Below are 21,570 nucleotides of genomic sequence, written 5' to 3' on the forward strand. Positions count from 1 at the left end.
TAGGAGGCTCACTGAGGCCCCTGGGGCTGGTGGTGGTCTGTGGCAAACATGGATGGGAACTAACTGACATCTGCCCAGGCTAAGAAGGCCTTTTCCTCGTCTCTGGAGCAGAACTCATTCCAGCTCCTACCATCTCCCCCACCTTGGTGGAGGACTCACAGCCACAGTCGAGTTAGTTCCTGTCTCAGGAATGAGCCAGCCCTGACAGCCACCCCTGGTCACAGCCCTGCAGCCTAACATCCCACCGTCAGTCTCCTGACCCTTGGTCTGGATGCCAGGTTGCCCCATCTCCCAAAATGGCTCTTCTCAGGGAGGTTTTGCTATGTGGTCCTGTCCTCCCAGGAAGGGCACCAAGGCTGCAAGATATGACCAAGATGGTAACAGACACAAGACTGCAGAGACTGAAAAAGCACCTCACCCAGACCTGGGGAATTTGGGACAACTCAAGTACACATAAAAAGGGCATTTGGGAGGAGGTCAGAGAAAGTGGCCCCTGAGGTCACAGGCACTGGGGAGGGGCACTGTTTGGTGTCCAATGGGAATGGGCAAAGTTCCAGGTGGAGGCCCTGGTTGGTCTAGAAAGAGAATGGGCCAGGCCTAGGGTTGGGGTGCCGAGCCCCGGTGTGGGAGTCGGGGCTCCCTGTGCAGCACATCCCAGCACCACGGATTTTCATGACAGCTGTACCCCCCACATACACACAGGAGGTGGACAGACTCCCCTTAGGCTCACAGGCAGAAGGGGACAAGAGTGCTGTGGAGCTGGGTGTGGTGGCATAGGCAGAGGCAGGCAGATCTCTACATAGTTCCAGGACAGGCAGAGAGCTATGCAGAGAAACCGTATCTAGGGGTTTGGGGTGCCTATGGCCCTTGGGGTGCAGGCAGGATGCACAGGACGAGGGACAAAGGCCACCCTTTCCCCCTATCACCATCTATATTCAGTTTTGTGACAGCCCCCCAAGAGGACCTAAGGGGAAGCTGGCTGAAAACAACATTTTATTGAACTCTCCTGGAAACAACACTTTATTGAACTCTTCACCCCAAAGAATCTAGTCCAGTAGATTCTGTGCCTCAAGGCTTCACAAACAGGGGTGTGGCCAGCACTCCCCCCACTGGTGGCCACAGGCCCAGCCTGCAGAGAGAAAGGCAGGCAGGGGTCAAGAGCCAGCCAGGCCTTAAGGGCATTTAACCAGTAATGCCCCTGAGGTACGGTGAATTCATTTGCCTTACAAAAACCCAGAAAACTTGTATGAAATCTCAGCACTATCCTGAGTTAAATATAAAAAAAAGGGGACAGTCAGGAAACACCACAGTTAGGGTGCCGGCACCTCTAGGGGGTGGTTGAGGGGCAGGGACCAGCCCTGCCCCACTGGGTTTCACTGAAGCTGCAAATGCAAGGCCTCACCCAGCAGTAAGAGGACCAACAGCACCATGGGAAACAGCTGTCCGCGGGCCTGGCCAGGTGACACCTGTGGGACCAAGAGGAAAGGGAGAATGAGGCCTTGGGACCATCTGGGGTGAGCAGAGACCGCTCCTGGGGACTGGGACCAAGCATAAGTGGGGGTCCTGGGTCACGGTGTGAACATGGGCGTTCAAGCCAGTGGAGGTGAGCAGGGGAGCCGGCATTGCACTGAGACCATGGCTGAGAGAGGGTCCCGTCTGCCAGAGGAAGGATCCCTGCAGCAGAGACCGGAAGGCACTGTTGCGTGTGTACTTGAACCTTCGCGAGTTCAGCAGCCAGTCAGCAGTTGCTGCACACACTAAGGCTTCTGGGATGGGGCGGAAGTGGAAGGAAGCTCTAGAGAGGGGTGGAGACTGGCAAACCAGACAGCACACACAGTGGACCAGAGGCGTCAAGGCTCTTACCCAGGTGCCAGGAGTCAGAACTCTCCAGGACCAGATGTTCTCCTTGAGATTGGTGAGCCCGCGAATCAGGCTTCTGAAAACTCCCCTGACACCCGTCTGGCTGTAGGTAACAGCGAGTCTGTAAGACATGGAATGGGCAAGGTGGTTACTGTAGCAGCAGACACTGGATGCCTGCACATGTGACTCATTACAACGTGACCTACCTACAACATGGCACACAGCCTCTGTGGTCCTCAGACACCCTGCTCTCTCCACTAAGAAAGTCTCCTAGACTGCATTCTGGGTCTCTGCCCAGAGTGGTCTTCACCACTCTGAAGGCCACTGAGTAAGTCACTACCTACACCTGTCCTCCTCGGAGACCAAACGAGGGGCTGCCTCTGGGGTCTAGTCCACACTGCCCTGGGAGTTGGGACCTCTCAGGACTGTCCAGCCTGATGAGGGGCAACAGAAAGACCCTGGGTGGAGCTTGACCTACTGCTACGGCCAGATGCAAGGTTGGGGGACTCAGCAAAGGTTGGGGGACCCAGCAAAGGTTGGGGGCTGGGAAGCAAAGGGTTTCAAGCTTGCCTGGGAGCTCCCACACTTCTTCCAAGGTTTGCAGGGCACCACCCTTAGGGCCCAGGCCTGTGCTGGTTCTGGCTCCACCTGCCCACTTGGGCAGCTGGTTACCTGTGCATGGCAATCCCGGGCAGTTGGGCCAGACGGGGGCTCCGCAGACACAGGTCCATCTCATCACCAATGTAGGCCAGCCTCAGGGCCACCTGGTTTCTGCAGAAAGACGCCAGGAAGTTAGGCACGGTTATGCTGGGAGGTCATACCACCCACCCACCCGGGTGTTCCTGGAGCACTCAAGGCCCAGAGAGAGGTGGGCAGTGGGTTACTGGGGGCCAGCAGCAAACCTTGGTGTCCCTCTCATCCATGAGTATACTTTGGAGTAAAGGCCATTTCAAATGTGACCCTACAGGATAGGCCACGGGCTACTGAGACATCAGAGGGGCCAATAGGGGACCCCAGTCTGTACCCCATGTCCATCTCTTGTGGAACTCAGACACACATTAATACTAAGAGTGTCTCATGTACCTGTTTGGAAGCCAGGGACAATTTAGCCCAGAAAAACCATCACCTGACCTTTCCCCTAGAGGATCTTGGGGAGGGGAGTGCTACCTGGTGGGCTTTGATGGTAACAGTGGATGGTAGGAGCAGTGGGGGTGCTCTGAGCCCCCTTCAACTGGGCCTCATTTCATCTTCCTGCTCCAAGACCTGCCTCTGTCCCAGTCCTGAAACACTTGCGTCTGCACCCTCTTCAGACTGAGAGTGACTAACAGGCAATGGTCTAGCCACACTTGCTAAACCAAATTCCTGAGTGAACCAGGTGTGATGGTGCACACCTTCAACTTAAAGAAAATCTCGCTGGGTGGTGGCGGCGCATGCCTTTAATCCCAGTACTCAGGAGACAGAGACAGGCGGATCTCTGTGAGTTTGAAACCAACCTGGTCTACTACAAGAGCTAGTTCCAGGACAGACTACAAAGCTACAGAAAAACCCTGTCTTGAAAAACAGAAAAGAAAAGAAAAGAAAAGAAAAGAAAAGAAAAGAAAAGAAAAGAAAAGAAAAGAAAAGAAGAGAATCTCAGGAACTGACAAGATAGCCCAGCAGTCAACAAAAAGCACTTGTTGCTCTTGCAGAAGACCCAGGTTCAACTCCCAGCACCCAGGTGGTTGTTTCCAACCACCAGTACCTCAAGTTCTAGGGATACAACACTTCTGAGTCTGCAGGCTCCAGGTATGTGCACAGTACACAGACATACACACAGGCAAGCACTCATGCACATAAAAGAAAATTTAAAAAAATGAAAAAGTTCTCCAGTGAAATGAGAGACACTTGTGTGGTGAACACACATTCACGATACTGGGTGGTTTGTGTCAACCTGACACAAGCTAGAGTCATCAGAGAGGAAGGAGCCTCAGCCGAGGAAATGCCTCCATGAGATCCAGTTATAAGGCATTTTCTCATTTAGTGAACACTGAGAGAGGGCCCCACCGAGAGGGCCCCACCCATGGAGGGTGATGTCATCTCTGGGCTGCTGGTCCTGGGTTCTATAAGAAGGTGGGCTGAGCAGGCTAGGGGAAGCAAGGCAGTAGACAGCATCCCTCCATGGTCTCTACATCAGCTCCTGCTTCTGGGATCCTGCTCTGAGTTCTTGTCCTGACTTCCTTCAGTGATGACCAGCAATGTTGAAGTGTAATAAACCCTTTCCTCCCCAACTTGCTCTTTGGCCATGGTGTTTCATCGCAGCAACAGAAACCCTACCTAAGACACACACACACCGAAACCAGCCTGATTAAGCCCTTTCTGGGGTTTGCCCGAACATTCCACACCAATGCCTCAGCAGCTCCTGGAAAGTCCCTGCAGAGGGGATCTTAGGAGCCACCTGCACCGCTGTCCCAGTGTCCCAGGTCTCTCGATTCTGACAGGAGTGAGAGGAGCATGCACGGTTGGTTGCCTGGCAACCGGGCTGGGAAGTTTTGATCCCACCTATACCCTGGGAACCCCCCAAATAAACACTGTCCCAAGCTTCAACTCACTCAGGAATGGAGCAGGAAGTGAGACAGGCACCCAAACAGCCCCATCTTATTCCATGACCAGAGTGACAGTGAACGCTGAAGCCGAGGGCACACAGAGAGAGCCTGTACTGACCTGCCTGTGTGCAGAAAGACTCGCCCTGTGTGCAGAAAGAAGTATGGTGGTTCTTTTTCCACTGGGAAGTGAAGTGATGGGTCTCACAGCCTGAGCAGGGAGGGACCTTCCCTATCTGGACACAGTGGCAACAGCAGACATGCCCCCTACTAGTGAAGCCAGATGGCCCAGGTTGCGGCATGCTGGTCCTGAGACCCAGGAATCACTGTCAGGAGCCCTGTGGGCTGCGGAGCCCCACGTCCAGAGAAGGACACTGGTCAGCGGGCCCTACCTGTACTCCAGGCACTCCACGAGGTCCAGATCTCTCACAGGACTAACGTGTTCTTCTTCCACGGGCTCCTTCACGCTGGGAGGCCCAGGAGCCACTGGAGGCTGGGGAACCTGGTCATGCAGGACAGTCTTGATGAGGTCTCTGGCCATGAGTCTCGCCTCCGACATGTCCTCTGTGGGATAAAATAGGCTGAGCGTGACTAGGTTCCCCAAAACGATGCGATGGGGGCCGCTGGGGCTCAGAACACAAGACCAAAGCAGGCACTTGGCATGCTGGGTACAGCAGAGCTCATGGGGACTGCAAGGCCTTGGAATCTGAATGTTCCCGACCCTCCTCTGCCCCCAGAATGAGTCACAGAAACCAGAGATGCCATCACCGAGGCCATTCACACAAGCTGGACTGCCTCTCCCGAAGCAAGTCATAAAGCTTTTAATCCCGCTGTCCCCTGAAGACCAGGAAGCACAAAGAATCTGAGCAGACTCCCCACTGCTCCCACCCCAGTCTGTCACAAGAACACACTTTCCTCTAAGCACATCTGTAGCCATCAATGCATCTTCAAACCCAAAGCAGCCACAGTGCTTCAGAGACCCCTCCCTCAGGCTTCTGACTTCGTGTCGCTCTCTCACCATCCCTCAACTTTTGCTCAGACAACTCTTCTGCACTCTTCCTCATGGAGGCCCATCAAGACCCTCCTACCCACTCCCTTACCCAGTATCCCTTGCAGTGCTGGCCATGTGACCAAACCTGGTCAGAGAGGTCTCAGAGACACAGGCTTGGGAGAAAAAGAGCAAAGGCCAAGCTTGTGTCACCGGGACACAAACACCACCGTCTGAACCTTTGCAGGCCATGCTGTACCGGGTGGAACTTTTTGCCACCGCCACAGCGGCCCCATGTCTGAAGAAGGCACCTCCTGGGACCAGGAATATTACAGGCAACAAGGGTCTTTCACAAAGGACAGCACATCTGGCCCCTCTACCACCTCTTCCTGAGGAAAAGTACATCTTGGACTGACCCCTGAGAAATTCTTCATCCTTTGTCCTAAAACTGGTGTAACAGGACACTGCATGTTTGGAACTGGGTTTATTTTATGTTTTCTATCCCCAGAGACCTTCTCTTCCATCTCAGTAGTAGGGGCCATTGGCTATGGGATTAAGAAACATGGGACCTTTATTGGAGAATTTGTTGATAAACTTTTTATTTTATTTATTTATTTATTATTATTATTGGTTTCTCTGTGTAGCCTTGGCTATCCTGGAACTCACTTTATAGACCAGGCTGGCCACAAACTCACACAGATCCATCTGCCTCTGCCTCCTAGGTGCTGGGACTAAAGGAGTGGGCCATCACCGCCTGGCTTGTTGGTAAACTGAATGAGCGAAAACTTGCTCACCTAAAGTAAAGCAGTAGACCATCACACAAATCCAGGAGGCAGAGTACATGGAGAAGGCATGGCAGGCTCTGGCTCAGAAACGCCATTACCTCTGCGACATTCGGAGGACTAACAGTGCCCTGACCTGGGAGGTCACTTACTGGGGACAGCTACATAGAACACGTAAGGAGGTCAAGAACTGCCTGGACCACCATATCTCTGCACGGGACATAATAGGTTGCAAGGGGCAAGAGCACAACAGACTGGGTGGAGAAGCGTGTGGTGGAGAGCATCTCTCTGTACTGCAGGAAAGGGAGGCAGCCCCAAGGGCACCGTGGATCTGACGCCACTTTTTTTTTTTTTTTTTTTTTGGTTTTTCGAAACAGGGTTTCTCTGTGGTTTTGGAGCCTGTCCTGGAACTAGCTCTTGTAGACCAGGCTGGTCTTGAACTCACAGAGATCTGCCTGCCTCTGCCTCCCAAGTGCTGGGATTAAAGGTGTGCGCCACCACCACCCGGCCTGACGCCGCCTTAAAACAAGGCTCAAGCTCAGCCAGTTATACTAGTGCATCTATCTCAACTGAGACGAGACAGAGAGTTAACTAAGGGAGAACTCGTCTGCGTGGCGAACTCTTCCTCTGTGCTCTATTGCAATGACACTGTACCCTTCCTAAGAAACGATCAAGGTCCATTTGGTGGCTTACACCCACCACTCAGTCAGCAGGTTATCTCCGATCCTTGCTCTGCATCTGGAATTGTCTGGTGATCAATTCTGAATAAGCGATTTGCAGCAACGTGCTGCCCGGCTAAACTGAACTACTTATGAGCTTGTAAATAGTTACATCACCTTGCAATGAAGTGATGAGTCAAACAGAAGAGAAAAAAGGAAAGGAACCATCCAGGACAAGACAGCTCCCCATCCGACTGTCATGAACGTAGGGCTGAGGGCCAGAGCTGCAGCAGCTAGTCAGGGACGGTAGACAGGGTAGTAGAGAAAGCCTGGCCCAAGTAACTGCAGGACTGAAAGCCACACCCTGCCTACTCACCGTTCAAATTCCCAGTTTCCAATTCCTGTGGTCAGAAGCTTCTGGACCGCTCACAGTGGTGACTCACACTTCAGTAATGGTTCCATCTCCACTGAGATGGGCTGGGTGGGACTCTGTGACTGACTCACCAGAGTGAACCCCACATGGGACCGGGCAGCCTTAGGTCCATGGCATCAAGGCAACGAGAGTGTGATCTAGACGCTCTGACAGCCCAAGTCAAATGCATAGGCAGGAGGATTGATCTGAGTTCAAGGCCAGTCTAGGGAGACATAGAAAGTTCCAGCCCAGGGCTGGAGAGATGGCTTAGCGGTTAAGAACATTGTCTGCTCTTCCAAAGGTTCTGAGTTCAATTCCCAGCAACCACATGGTGGCTCACAACCATCTGTAATGAGATCTGGTGCCCTCCTCTGGACTGTAGACATACACACAGACAGAATATTGTATACATAATAAATAAATAAATAAAAAGAAAGTTCCAGCCCAGATAAACCTTAGTGTGACACACAGACTTTGTTCAAAAACAAAAACAAAATGCCAGGCAGTGGTGACGCACACCTTTAATCTCAGATTCAGGAAGCAGAGGCAGGTGGATCTCTGTGAGTTTGAGACCAGCCTGGTCCACAGAGCGAGTTACAGGACAGGCTATGTAGAGAAACCCTGTCTTGAAAATCCACAAGAAAGTGTGTGTGTGTGTGAGGGGGATTGAACAGCTAAGAATCCAAAATTAAAAACTTTGAGCCCTAACATCACACAGCATATGTGGTGACTCAGAGTATAGGAACTTTATCCCATGCACAGAATCACTTAATATTACATATAAATTACATTCACCTCGTATGTGAAAGTGCATAGAAAGGTACCTGAATTTCCTATGTAGACTCTGACCTCATCCCCAAGATAGCTCTTTTGAGCCAAGTGTTGGTGGCTCACACCTTTAATCCTAGCACTCAGGAGGCTGAGGCAGGTGGATCTCTGAGTTCAAGGCCAACCTGGTCTACAAGAGCCAGGACAGGCCCCAAAGCTACAGAGAAACCCTGTCTCAAAAAAAAAAAAATATATATATATATATACATACATATATATCTTTTGTATGCACGCACATGTGTTTATGTATGCATGTGTGTGTGTGTACAGGTGTGCATGAAAAGGCCAGAGATCAATGTTGGTGACTTCCTTGATTGCCCTAATTTCTTCCTTGACTGTCCTTGTTTCTGCTAGCCTGACTCGACAGCAAGCCCAAGGGATCCTCCTGCCTCGGCTGCCCCTGCACTAAGATTACAGGCAAGCACAGCTAGGTTTGGCTTTCTGAGTTGGTGCTGAGGATACCAGCAGCCATCTCCTGCACCCCAGCCCTTAGTCTGTTCCATTATATATAAGCAGATGGTATCTCAAATCCAAAAGACTCTGGCGCCCATCCTGAAGACCGTACACAGGTCCTGCTGGCTCGAGCCTGTTTCTCTACCCTGCACTGGGCTGTGTCCAGGCTGGAGATTCCTTTATTTTACCTCCCAACAACCTTGAGTGAGGGGCAGAGCACAAGACCCTGGCTTCATCCCCAGTATACACGCTGACACGCAAGAACCAACTTAAACATGGTCTTGTAAAAGTTCATGCCTGAGCTAAGAATAAACAGTGACCCAAGACTTCCCATCCCTAAGCCAAGGCAGACCAATGTCCATTGTAAGGTGAACCGACTACAGGCACACTGCATAAAACCATTTTCCCGAGGCCACCTGATGCTAAACACCGAAGTGTCCCGCTGGTCACTCCCTGCATTAAAGAAAGAGATGGGTTGGAAGCTTAGGCACTCGGGGGACTAGAATGTAAGCTGGGACCCTCCAGGTGTCTCAGGGCTGACTGGAGACAGGTGACTGTCAACAGCGCAGCCCAAATGCGTGTGGCGTGTGATCAAGGAGCCGAGTGCACATGAGGTGACATCATCAGCTACCACAGCAGGTAGGGAGGCGTGGTGAGCTCCGGGCTTTGAGAAGCCATATAAGGACAGCATTGTTCTTCCTTCCAGACGTGGAAAAAGAATACCTGTCCAGAGTTTCTGTTTCAACAAAGAGGTGGCTGTCTCCCCTCCTAAGAGGAAGGCACAGGGGAGGCCGACATCTGTTCCCCACGACAGCTCAAGTCTCACAGGACAACGGCAGCAAGGACCAGAAGCGTAAACACAGCCCTAGCAGCCGCACCTGCCGGGCAACACCTTCGCCTGGAGGTGGAAGCTGTGGGCTGCAGCGGGAGGAAAAGGGGCTCCACCTGCTCAGTGCACCTGCAGGCAGAGCTGCAAAGCTGTAAAGTGGGAGCATGCCTCCCCCCAACACCACTAGGCTATGACCCGGGGAAGGAGCCAGGCAAGGTCACCTGGCGTCACCGGGGTGCTCACACAGGTACCCTACTCAAAACACTTGACATATCTGCCCCAGGGAGTGTTTGGCAGCAGTTAAAAAAAAAAAAAAAAGAGAGAGAGAGAGATCAAGGATTTGCAATATAGAGATACCAGCAGGTCTCTAGCTAGCTTGGCTCAACACCACTCAGAGCCCTGATGGGCCACGATAGGCCCTTTCCCAGACTGAACTTGCACTTCATGGAAGCCATTCCCAACTCTGGCCAGCAGCCAGCAATGTCACCATCTCCCAGGGGCAGCCTGACCTCACTGACCATGTCACTGTACCGCCAGTTCACTGAGAAGCAGAGAGGAGAATACAGGGCTCACATAGAAGTCAGGAAGCGGAAGCCACAGAAGGGGCAAGGGCAACGCTCAGCATGAACACCTAGGGGGTTCCTTCCTTCCCTCTAAGCCTCCTTCAACAAGTCAGCAGGTATGTGTGTCTACGAAACATCCCAGACACCCACTCATGGTATTGTGGAATGTCAGAGCGGACGGAAGTCAATGTGCCGAAGTCACTAGCTCCACACACTAGGCAAGAATGATGTCACTGGTCATGGTGGCACTCACCCATAATCCCAGTGAAAAAGAAGGCTTCAGGTCAAGATATTCATACAGGCTGGGCAGTGGTGGTGCACACCTTTAATCCCAGCCACTAGGGAGGCAGAGGCAGGTGGATCTCAGTGAGTTTGAGGCCAGCCTAGTTACAACACAAGTTTCAGGATAGCTAGAGCTGTTATACAGAGATACTCTGTCTTGAAAAAAAAAAAACTTCCTGCAGAAACGCTTAAAACTCCTACATAAAGGCTGCAAAAGAAGCAGGGTGATGGTACAAGTAATTCCCCCCCACACACACACACACTCAGGAGGTGGAGGAAGAAGATCAAGAGTTTAAGGCCAGCCTGGTCTACACAGCAGTTAAAGGACATCCTGGGCTACCCAAGGCTTCATCTCACAATACTAAAAACAAAATAATAAAGAAATAACATTAAAGATGCAGATAAAGAAAGACACAGACTCGCTTATGGCCAAGATGTCTTAGAGTGTGTCTTAGAGTGGTACAGACTAGAAGCAGCCTTTGCAAATGTGTGCTTATGCATGTGCTTGCGTGTGCATGTACATACACATACGCGTATGATGGGTGGTCCTTATGAAACCATGTCCAGAGCCTCGCTGCCTGGAGGCTCAGGTCCGAGTGACTCAGCATGCAAAGCCATTTCCCTGGGAAAGCAGACCAGGCCCTCATTTGCATCGGTCCCCTCCTTCGCTTCCTTGTCTCCCTAAACCCAGCCTCCACCTCTCTTTCACCTCCACCTCAGAGCAGACCCTGTTCCCAGCCTGCTCCCAGACAAGGGCCACAGTAGGATGGACCTTCAGCCTTGAAGCTGGACACCTGGCCTTCACCTTGATCCTCAGTCCTTCAGCCTGAATTCCCAGCATCCCCAGCACTGGATGGCTGCTGTCACCGGAGGCCTGAGAGAACAGGCCATGCTGGAGGGTCAGCCACCCATGTGTCTTCTTTAGAACGCTCTTGGGCTCCACTGCTCTCCCATCTTGATGGCCTGGGACAGACCCCACTCTCATCCCCATTCTCATCTCGAGTTACCATTCTGATCCCAACACTCACCTTTCCCATCCTTGGGACTCAGTCTCCCTACCTGCTGTTGAGCGGAGATAATGCAGCCACACTGCTGGGGCTCCTTGTCTAGGCACAAGGCCCCAGCTTGTCCCTGTCAGAACGTGATGGGTGTGCAAGCAAGGCTTCGTTCCACGTGTGGATTAGTTTCCTCCATGTCCACGGTAACCCTTCCACCACCATCAGAAACCAGCTACCTAAGCCTTTCCCATGAGCCTCTGCGTCCACCTAAGGTCAAGCATCAGAATGGAAAGGGCAAATACAACCAACACGTGTGGACCTGGGACTAGGAAGAGTCCTCCCAAGGCTCCTTGCAGTGGCAATGCCCTGTTGTCAGTCATTCTGCCAGCCCCACCCCCACCCTGGCCACACTGTCTTTAGTAGACCTCCACCAGGCAGAAGCCTCAGGGCTGACCTGCCACAACAGTGTGGATCCCTAGACTTCAAGGGCCACACAACAACCACTATGGAGTCTCTCTTCCAGCCAGTCACCCAGTCTTGGTCCCTTCTCTGACCACACCCAGGAACCGTGAGCTGGGACAGGCTGTGACACTGGACCCTTGTGAAATGCAGTGCCCATCATCACCTGGGCATTCTCGGGAAACTGGCCATTCCTGCGGGTCCCGAAGAGCTCAGCCCGGGCATCACATTCCCAGACACTAGGAGCCCTCACAGCCGTTCTCTGCCTCCCTTTACTTCGACCCAACCATGCGGGATATGGCTGTGTCCCTGGTAGTTTAGATCATGGAAACGGGTTGCGGGGTGTCCTTGGGCAGACCAGTAAACCGGTCTGAGCCTCGGGTATTCTCACTTCTACACACCGGAGATGCTGTTGTGGGGCCAATGACATAATTCATATGGACCTGGTAGGGAGCAAGCAGCTGAAAAACCGGACTGCTATTAGTTTCTGTGTCCCACTTCAACACAGGACAGATGTGGAGCAAGTGTTTGCTGAGTGAATAAATGAAAGCCAGGTATTCCCAGAAGACCCAGTGTGACCCCAGGAGACGGCACTGGGTTTCATCATCTAGATTGTTTGTTTGCCTTTTTCTCCCAACAAACTTACAGATGAGTACTGGAGCCCTTCAGTGAGAGGAGAACACACCTATCTGTGTCCCCACCCAGGCTGCAGCCCACAGTGACCTTACTGCACACTCATGGTAGCAGAACTTGCTGCCGTGAGTGTGTCAGCATGCAAGTCTAAGTGCAAAGCGTGCCATGCCACAGCTTAGATGGGCAATGCAGCAAGCCTCACGGGCCAGCCCATGTTTGGTGACCCCTGTGCCCTCAGCTGTGTGACCACAGGCTTATCTGGGAACGCGGGCATGCTCTCTCCCTCCCAGGAGCAAAGACAGTTCTGGCCAGTGTGGCCCTGCAGGCATTGGGGCTTCAGTCCCTGGCAGAGACTCCCATGATGCATCCTTTCTTCTTTTCTTTTTTCTTTTGGTTGTTCAAGACAGTATTTCTCTATGTAGCTTTGAAGCCTGTCCTGGAACTCACTCTGTAGACCAGGCTGGCCTTGAACTCACAGAGATCTGTCTGCCTCTGCCTCCCAAGTTCTGGGATTAAAGGCATGTGCAACCACCGCCCAGCCCCACGCTAACTATGTCTGATCCAGTGCCCCCAATGCCAAGCAGGCAGGACCCTGCTGCCCACCTCACAGATATTCAAACTAAGAGCAGATGGAACCAGCCTGGGGCCCCAAAGTCATCTGAGTGGACGTGGCTGGGCAGGACAAGCTGAGCATCCCTAGCTGAACATCAGAGCTCCTTGCTGCCTTTCCCATGTGCCACCCTAGCCCCGGACCATGAAACTGGAATGTCACCAAGTGCTAGTAGCATGCACAACTTGGGAAAAGTCCTGAACGTATGGAGAGACAGAACCAGGCTCCAGTTCCTTCTCTGCTCCTGCTTTGTGACCACAGACCAGTCACCTAAACTCTCTGAATCCAAATGATACCAGTACCACCCCAAGTCTGCGAAAAGATGAGATATCACACACACACACACACACACACACACACACACACACACACCATCACCACCACCACCACCATCACCACCATACAGGGCCTCCATTAAAGCAGGCCACTGAATGAGTTCAAGGCCAGCCTGGTCTACAGATTGAGTTCCAGGACAGCCAAGACTACACAGAGAAACCCTGTCTCGAAACCGCCCCTCCCCCTTCAAAGCTGGGTTATTGAACTGGCAGACTCAGAGGCGGCTTAGAACCACAGCCAGCGAACGACCATAGCCCCCGTACTCCACTCTGAACAGGCAAGCTCCCTCTCTCAGGAGGGCTCGAACGGCAGCTATTAAAGTTGCACACGCACATTCTGAGTTGTGGATACATGTGCCATGTGTCCCTGGAGACACCCGCAGTCATGGGGTGGGCCATGAGTTCTTGGCATCTGTACAAAAGCCTTGCATGACGGTTCTTAGCCTGACTCTTGAGAGAGACAGGAGGATCCCTGGGGCTCCTTGTCCAGCCAGTCTAGACAAACTGGTGAACTTCAGCTTCGGTGAGAAACTGTGTCCCCAAAAATATAGGGAGTGATTGAGGAAGACAGCCATCACTGACCTCTGACCTCCACAAATCTACCCACTCACAAACACACACAGGGAAGACAGATACACCTACTAGCACAAACTTCTCTCTCAAAGGAGGAGAGACAGCAGGATGGGGGAGCATGACAGCCAGAGGAGGGACATGGCATTATTTTTTTAACCATAAATGTGTCTGGCCTCTTAAATTTAAGTCTGACTCCATGCCTGTGGCTGGCAACATCAATTCAAAGAAAAACTAATGGCTCAAACTGGTGGGAATAGAGAGATGTTTGTCTTTTTCTTTTTTTTTAAACCTTGGTGCAGTCCCCAGTCCTCCTCCAGACTCAGGACCCCCTTTTCCCAGGTACCTGCAGATATCCAAACAGGTACCTGGGGCTGGGCTGGGCTCACTTCCCAGCAGAGACAGAGAAACAGTGGAAAAAGGAAGGAAGACAGGGAGGAGAGAGAAAGGAAGGGACATAAAAAGGGACATTTGTGTCTGTGGGTGTTGTCCAGCAACTCGGAGAGCAATGGCCTGGAAGTAACCCTGCAGGTTCATCCCCGGTCTCGCCTGCACATTGTCACCACCAACCTCAGCGCTATCCCTGAGCAAAGTTGCTATTAGATTTATTTTACTCTGGGTGTTTTGCCTGCATGTATGCACATCCCATGGGCGCAATCTTTCTGCAGGCCAGAAGGGGGCAATTAGGCTCCGGGGAAATAGAGTTACAAGGTGGTTGTGAGTCGCCTACCATAGATCACGGAGATGTTCATCAGTATCTGTAAATGGAACCTCATGGAAGAAAGATCTAGAAGCAAACCTTCGAAGAGGGTGATGGGACTTACACACTTGATTACAGACAATGTAAACTTTTCTTTGAGACAAAGTACCCTGTGTTTCAAGGCTGGCTTTGAACTCAAAATGTAACTTAAGGTGACTTTGAACTTCTGATCCTCCGCCTCCTGAGTACTGGGACTCAGACACTCTCCTATGTCCAGTTCGATTCAGTACTGGGAAAAGAACCCAGGGCTTCATGGATGATAGGCAAGGTCTCTACCAGCTGAGCCACAGCCTCAGCCCAAGCTCAAATGTCTGACAAAAAGCATTTAATTGTGTATCATCCCTGACCCCAGCACCTGGCTGCTCGTAGATCTTTAATTTGCCTGAGAACTGTAGGAAGACACATAAGGACATTCAGCTGTGTAGGGGACCGTGTCCATCTGGATTCTGTTTCCTTTCTCTAGCCTTCTTACTGGGCACGTGACAGGAGACCAACCTGCAAGTGTTTGGTTTAACAAGTGTTTCTCTGGTGTAAACTCCCTTGTCAAAAATGGCCCTCTGGACCCATGGGCTCTGTGTGATTTTGGATAGATTCCTTAGGCCTCCTGGACGCCTAATTCTTCATCAGGGAAGAAAGAGAGGATCAGGGTATGTTTGCCTGGTTAATCCTCTGTGAGAATACTGCCATCTGGGGCCCCCAAATCCATGACAGAGCACCTGACCAGTACACAGAAGGCCCTGAGTTCCACCCCCAGCTCCACCATAAAGTCTAGAAAGTATTCCAGTTAGCAGAGTATTGTGATGTAACAATTCTCCTGAGTCTCAAATCACACACACACAAACACACACACACACACACACACACAAAAGCCAGAATTCTGCGCTTTTCTGTCTCCATTAGAGGACAGAGTGATAAGCTACCATCTTCCCCTTCAGCTTCTTATTCTTTTTGTTGGAAAGTTCAAGTCCCAGCACAAAACCCCAGAACCTACTAGGCTCCTCTGGGAAGCAGACTCCATCCTCCTCCTTCCTTCTGATGATACTGGCTCTTACCCAGACCCTTTTACTAAGCCTTCAGCATCCCATGCTCCAGGTAGGCCAGGGACCCGCTTGCTCCTCAGCCCTCCTGTCTCCAGGACAGGATTCAACTTCTCCTCACCCTGTTGTTCCAGCACCTTGGGTCAGCTGACCTGGATTGGACACATAGCATTTTATGGCCTCAATCAATGTTTACCTGTCTGTCTGCCCAGGGAGAAGGCATGGCAGCGTGTGGCAGCAGAGGAAGTTCTCTGGAAAACATCGAGAATGAGCAACACACGGGAACAGGACGGACAACGCCCTTGTGTGGAGGACCCTAGAGTGGACATATACCCATGCTGGGCCATGGGGTCACCCGTTAGGACAGGAAGAGAGCCTCACTGGAGACGTGCCCTGAGGAGGATATGCTCATTAAAGGCCCACAGAAGTAATGTCCTGTCTATGCTGACCACCCCCTGCCCACTGGGTCTAGTTACCATCTCTCATTTGCCACACCTGAGAACCTCTCTGGCTGTCCTAACGCTAGCTGGCCTTGCTCTGGTTTCCATATGGGGGTGCTTCCTCACTGCAGTCCCTTCCTCGTGAATGTTTCCTCTTCCAAAGGAAAAAAAAAAAACACTTGCTCAGTACCCTAACTTTCACCTTTTCCGGCGCACCGTCTTTCACCAGATAGCCAGGTGGGCTCTCCTTCCCCGCCCTTCCCAGCATGGCAAGTCTCCTCACAGGCGGAGTAACTGGGCACCAAGTTTTCTCCCATCTCCAGAAAAACAGGTTTGCTTGGCAGTGCTCAGAGGCTGTTTTGTATTGTCACAACCTAATGTTGACACTAGGTAAATCAGCTGGCCTCTTCGTACCACCCTGTGCCCTGGCCACCTTGCCCGCCCCTCCTCCCTGCCTCGAGGCCAACAAGAAATGGGCCGGGAATGTATTTGCTGACACTGTCCCCCTAAGGCTTGGCTTCAGCCAACCAAGGGTAGGACAAAGAAAGCAGCCACACACGTCCAGTCCAGACCCACTGCGGCTTCCTGGTGGCCACTACCAACAAAAGCCGGGCATCGTTCAGAACTTCCTTGAAACAGTTTCTGAATTGTTCCAGGCAGACAGCAAAACAGTGACTCTCTCGTGGGATCCTCTCTTGTCAGCTGCCGGGGGAAGCAAGAGCCATCAATTGTCCACGAATGTAACTGACTCACTAAAAACAGGATGCTTTCCAGGGAGAGGGGGAAACACTGTCTGTGGCAGGGACGGCTCTAAGTCTCACGGGCCAATATGTCCTTCTAACTACCCCCTCCCTGCCACTAAGAGAGAAGTGAGGGGACGGGAACATGAGACAGGATGGCTAGCTGTACCCTGTTTCTCTTCTTTCAAGACACAGTCTCCTGTATTCCAGGTTGGCCTCCAACTCAATATGCAGCCAAGAATGAGCAACTTTGAACTTCTGCCCCTCCTATTTCTTCGCAAGTGCTAGTACAGCCGGTGGTGGTGGTGGCGGCACACCACTTTAATCCCAGCACTAGGAGGTAGAGGCAGGCGGATCTCTGTCAGTTCAAGGGCAGCCTGGTCTACAGAGGGAGTTCCAGGACGCTAGCATTACAGATGTTCTCTGCTATCCCTGGTTTATTCGGTGCTGGGAGTCGAACTCAGGAATCTGTGTGTATTATCCAGTCACTCTACCAACTGAGCTACATCTCCAGTCCATGGTCCCAGCTTTCTTTGCTTTCAGTGAATCCAGCAGTAATTTCATTTCTGTATGTCAGCCACCTTTCAGAGAGCCCAGCATGCAGGCAACCCCTCTATCCACAGTTACTTATTCCAAATGCCCAAGCTATAACAGGTACCAGGGACCTACCCTTTGATATCCCTTGTCCCACAGAGCCCGCAGACTACCGTGAGTCAGGACACAAATGCATGAGGTCACTTCAGACAGCCAGGGTTTAGGACAGAGCAACTAACCAGTGGGACGACAAGAAGCGTTAGACACAGAGGACCTCTCACAGGTCTCAAAAGATGATGCTCCAGCTAGACACCCGCAAAGATCATTGTTCTGATGTCTTATAAACTTCCTAGGAGTCGGATGGTGATGGCACACACCTTTAGTGCCAGCACTCAGGAGGCAGGGGCAGGCAGATCTCTGTGAGTTCAAGGCCAGCCTGGTCTACAAAGCAGTTCCAAGACAGCCAAGGTTACACAAAGAATCCCTGTCTTGAAAAACAAATAAACAACCAACAAACATCCCAGTGCTTAAAGAAATATCTCTACAAAAAAGGATCAGCTGCAGCTGGGGTGGAACTCAGAGGCAGTGTTGCTTAAAACACACAAAGCCCAGGGTCCCAGCGCCAGGACTGAAAACAAAAGTAACTTTAAATACTAACTAGGGGACAGCTTAGAAGATTAGTTAAATGAGCTTGTCACCAAGTTGGAAAATGACACTCTGCATTTTCAAGCTTGGGCTGGAAGCCAGCATCCTCTGGCAGGGTACACATTTTTGAGTTAAGAAAAATAGAAAATAAGCCTGGTGCCATCGGTCCATAAACCTAGGCTCTCAGAAGCAGGAGGATCGAGGGTTCAAAGAAAGCCTGGTCTATATATAGTGTGTGGGACCCTGTCTCTAAAATATAAAACAAAGCAAAACCAAAGACAACCTTTAAACCTAACTGGGAAACTACAGAGAAACAGCAGCTAAGATCAGCATCAGCCCGGTGCCCTTGAGCTCAGAAGGTGAAGGTGTGGTGGTTAGGTGTGACCCGAGGGTCCCCAAAGCTTGGAGTGTTGAAATTTAATCCCCATTGTGAGGTATTTAGAACTCAACCTCACTGCGGTATTTAGAGGCAGGTAACTAAAATGAGACAAGGTTGTGACTGTACACTGACCCGGAAGTGTCACATCAACAATGCGTGTCTTCTGCCAGCAAGATGGCCGTCACTCCATCTGGGGGCACTGTGTTATTAGTAACAGAAAACAGACTAAGAGTCAGCACTCAGGAGTCAGAGGCAGGGGGACTGAAAATGCAGGCTAGCCTCTACTACATGGTGAGGGCTTACTTAAGAAAAAATAAAGAAGGTACTGGGCAGGGGCGGTACACACCTTTAATCTCAGCACTCAGGAGGCAGAGGCAGGTGGATCTCTGTGAGTTCGAGGCCAGCCTGGTCTACAGAGCGAGGTCCAGGGCAGCCAAGGCTACACAGAAAAACTGTGTCTAGAAAAATTTAAATAGGGGGATCAGTCGGTAGTGCTGGTCTAGTGCGCACAAAACCATGAGTTCCAGCCTTAGCAGCAGATAAACTGGGCACAGTGACTACACCTGCAATCCCAGGACTCCAGAGGTGAAGGGAAGAGGACCAGGCATTCAAGACCATACCATATCCAGCTACATAGTGAGCTAGAGGCAGGCGAGGCAACATGAGACACTGCAGCAAACCAAAAAAGCAAGCCTCAAATCCTGGAGAATAGAGGGGGACAAAATGGGGAAGTAGGGGAAAGTGAGGAGGCAGGGAGGAGCTGGCGTGGGAGGTCAGAAGTACACACCTGCCCCAAGCAGGACATTACATCCAAAGCCAGCAACTGCCCCAGATGTATCCAAGTATCCAAGCGGATACTTGTAGAACACCAACAATAAGCATACAGAAAGTTACTCCTCCAAAATATGCTCAAATGGGGTGGAACTCAAAACAGCAGCATTGCGGAGTAGTTCAGCAGTCTCCTGGGTGGGGTTCCTTCCCACCACGCTAGACCCGAATGTATTTCACAAACTCAACAAACTGAGGTGCAGAATGGCGGAGGAGCCTGTAGGAAGCCACACAGCCAGGAAGAGACCACTGGGGCATAAGCCTCAGTTTCTCTATCTGAAACCAGACCTCATGCTCCGCAGAGGTTAGGTGATTCTTCAGCCTAGAGCAAGGTTCACTGACCCCTTCCCAAAGTAGGAAGGAGATTGGCCTTCTAGGAAGCTGCAGCTGGCTCCAGGCCACAGTAACAGTGTTACGAACTGCAGGGGCAAAGACAACAAGAAACAGCAACACTTTGCAGGGTGGCTCATTGCACTTCGGAGAAGCAATTAACGGTTTAAAAAGCCACATGCATCTGCAAGACCACAGGGTTGGAGAGGACAGCACGAACACAAAGCGCTGACCTGGGGTAGCGCAGAGGGTCCCTAACCCCCACACAAACATCCGAAATAACAAGCAAGGCAGATGCCTCTGGGATGTCCAGCCCGGCGGGTCCTTGCTCCTGAGCGTGGGCAAGTGGCAAAGAACTTGAAGTACCGATTTGGTCTGTCCGAGACTCTTAAAAAAAAAAAAGGCCCTTGTGCTGTCCCCTCAAAGACGTGCATTCCCCCCCCCCCCATTCCCCCAGGTCCCAGCGGGGACAGATGCGAAACCTGGATTCTGTCGGAGACAGGTGTAAACCACCAGGTCACCGCAGGGACGGTGCAAATCCCAGGATCCCCGAGGGAGGGACAGATGCGAACTCCGGGTCCTGGCGGGGACAGGTGCCGACGCCATCTTCCGCCTGCGGCCCGGGCCGAGCCTGGCCGCCCTACGCTGGCCGTGCCGCGCCCTGATCTCAGACGCACAGCACAGAGCCTCGATTCGCGCCCCTTAAGGTTTCGACACCGAGGGAGCGGCGACAGCGAGGGGCACTTGCTCATCGTGTCCTGGGGCCGAGACGCAGGGGCCCACCCCCATTGCACGGATGCGCGGCGGGGCACGCGGACGCGGCTAGCACTTTCTGGGGTGGCAACCAGGGAGGGGACGTTTCGGAGCCGGGGCCACCGAGGGACTTGGACACCGGTCCCCAACCTTCCAGCCGCTTGGCCTGAGGCTACATGGCGCTTACCTGCCGGGCTGCGCTGGGTAGCGGTGGGCGAGCTGCCCGAACACCTCTCGGTCCGGACGGCGCTGGCAGAGTCGGGGGCGCTGGCCGGAGGCGGGTTAATGTGAGCGGCGGGCTGGGCCCTGATAGGTGGCCGCGCCAGCCCCGCCCCTCTCCCTTCCCGACCCAGCTCGAGATCCCCGGCCCCACCAAGTGGCTACAGGACCGCTGAAAGAGCGCCGTTAACTTGCCGACGCCTCTCCGTCACCTGCAGACCTGCCACGGTGTCCAGCGCGCGCTCCTCACCCGAGTATTCACAGACATCGCCGCTGGCCAGGTCTGCGTGTATCATCCAAGCTAGGGTCCTCACAGTACTCCTAAGGGCTCGGTGCTTTTTATACTGACCACTTACCCACGAAGGAACTGAGGCTCAGGACGGGCGACAGTTTGATTGATAAACGAGTGAAGTCAGTGTTTAAAAGTCCGCACTCTTTAGGTTGCCCACACTTGGGTGCCTTTAAATCTTCACGAATGTCGAAAGTTCTTCCCAGAAATCAGCCGTGAAGCCCATAGCTTTCCTGTGCTCACGCCTACTGCAAGCTTCCCGCCGCACCTCCCAGCCTCCCCTCCCCTTTCCCCTCGTCCGAGGTCACGTCAGCACGCCTAGCCCTCCAGCGAAGGCTAAGGGTGAAAAAGGGAATCGATGGGAGGAGAAATCTACAATTACAGACGGAGTGGGAGGAGTTGAGTCTCCAGTGCCCTGGCCCGGGAGCTCCATCCGAGGTGTGTTGAGATGAAGGGCTTGACCGAATTACAAAGTAACCAGTATCTAGACAACAACAAAGCTTGTTTACCCTAAATCAGCTCTTCTCGGGGTAGCAGAGGTCAGGGTCTGGGGCAGGTGCTTCCTACACAGGGCGCTTCACCGAGCTGTTGGCTTAGCGCTTCCCTCCCCTGTCGGGAGAGAGGTGATGCTTGGGGCTCCCTGAATGTTCTCTGACATGGGATGAGAGCCCCCACTATATGTTAGAGGGTCCCAGTCAAAATTTAATCTCAGACGCCTTCCTAACTGCCACTCGGACCCTTCCAGCTTTGTGGTTCTTCCATCACCTCCGAGCTCA

The 21,570-nt window shown here is 52.3% G+C and overlaps 1 protein-coding gene across 2 annotated transcripts; it reads right to left on the reverse strand.

The window, feature by feature from the left end:
- Positions 1 to 1,002: 1,002 nt before the first annotated feature.
- Bik (BCL2 interacting killer) lies at positions 1,003 to 21,048 on the reverse strand. 2 transcript variants are annotated; one of them, XM_050131039.1, is made up of 5 exons: positions 20,862 to 21,048; positions 4,832 to 5,003; positions 2,533 to 2,631; positions 1,864 to 1,981; positions 1,003 to 1,466 (listed from the first exon to the last, which is right to left on the reverse strand). In XM_050131039.1, exons 2-5 carry the CDS (start codon positions 4,996 to 4,998, stop codon positions 1,374 to 1,376), a joined length of 477 nt encoding a protein of 158 aa, XP_049986996.1. In that variant the 5' UTR covers positions 4,999 to 5,003; positions 20,862 to 21,048; the 3' UTR covers positions 1,003 to 1,373. The 2 variants fall into 2 exon arrangements, with proteins under 2 accessions (XP_049986996.1, XP_049987007.1); XM_050131050.1 differs by lacking the exon at positions 20,862 to 21,048 and adding an exon at positions 20,474 to 20,554.
- Between the last annotated feature and the right edge of the window lie 522 nt (positions 21,049 to 21,570).

The sequence above is a fragment of the Alexandromys fortis genome, unplaced genomic scaffold, assembly GCF_014885135.2.
Source record: "Alexandromys fortis isolate MF-2015 unplaced genomic scaffold, M_Fortis_MF-2015_v1.1 scaffold_28, whole genome shotgun sequence".
In the NCBI taxonomy this organism is placed as follows: domain Eukaryota; kingdom Metazoa; phylum Chordata; class Mammalia; order Rodentia; family Cricetidae; genus Alexandromys; species Alexandromys fortis.

What these genes read in the sequence shown, in the direction of transcription:
- Bik (XM_050131039.1), bottom strand. Translation starts at nt 4,998, where the DNA reads ATGTCGGAGGCGAGACTCATGGCCAGAGACCTCATCAAGACTGTCCTG. An exon ending in CCCGGGATTGCCATGCACAG is followed by an intron (nt 1,982 to 2,532) that starts GTAACCAGCTGC and finishes CATGTCTTACAG; the next exon opens with ACTCGCTGTTACCTACAGCC. An exon ending in TTCTGACTCCTGGCACCTGG is followed by an intron (nt 1,467 to 1,863) that starts GTAAGAGCCTTG and finishes TTGGTCCCACAG; the next exon opens with GTGTCACCTGGCCAGGCCCG.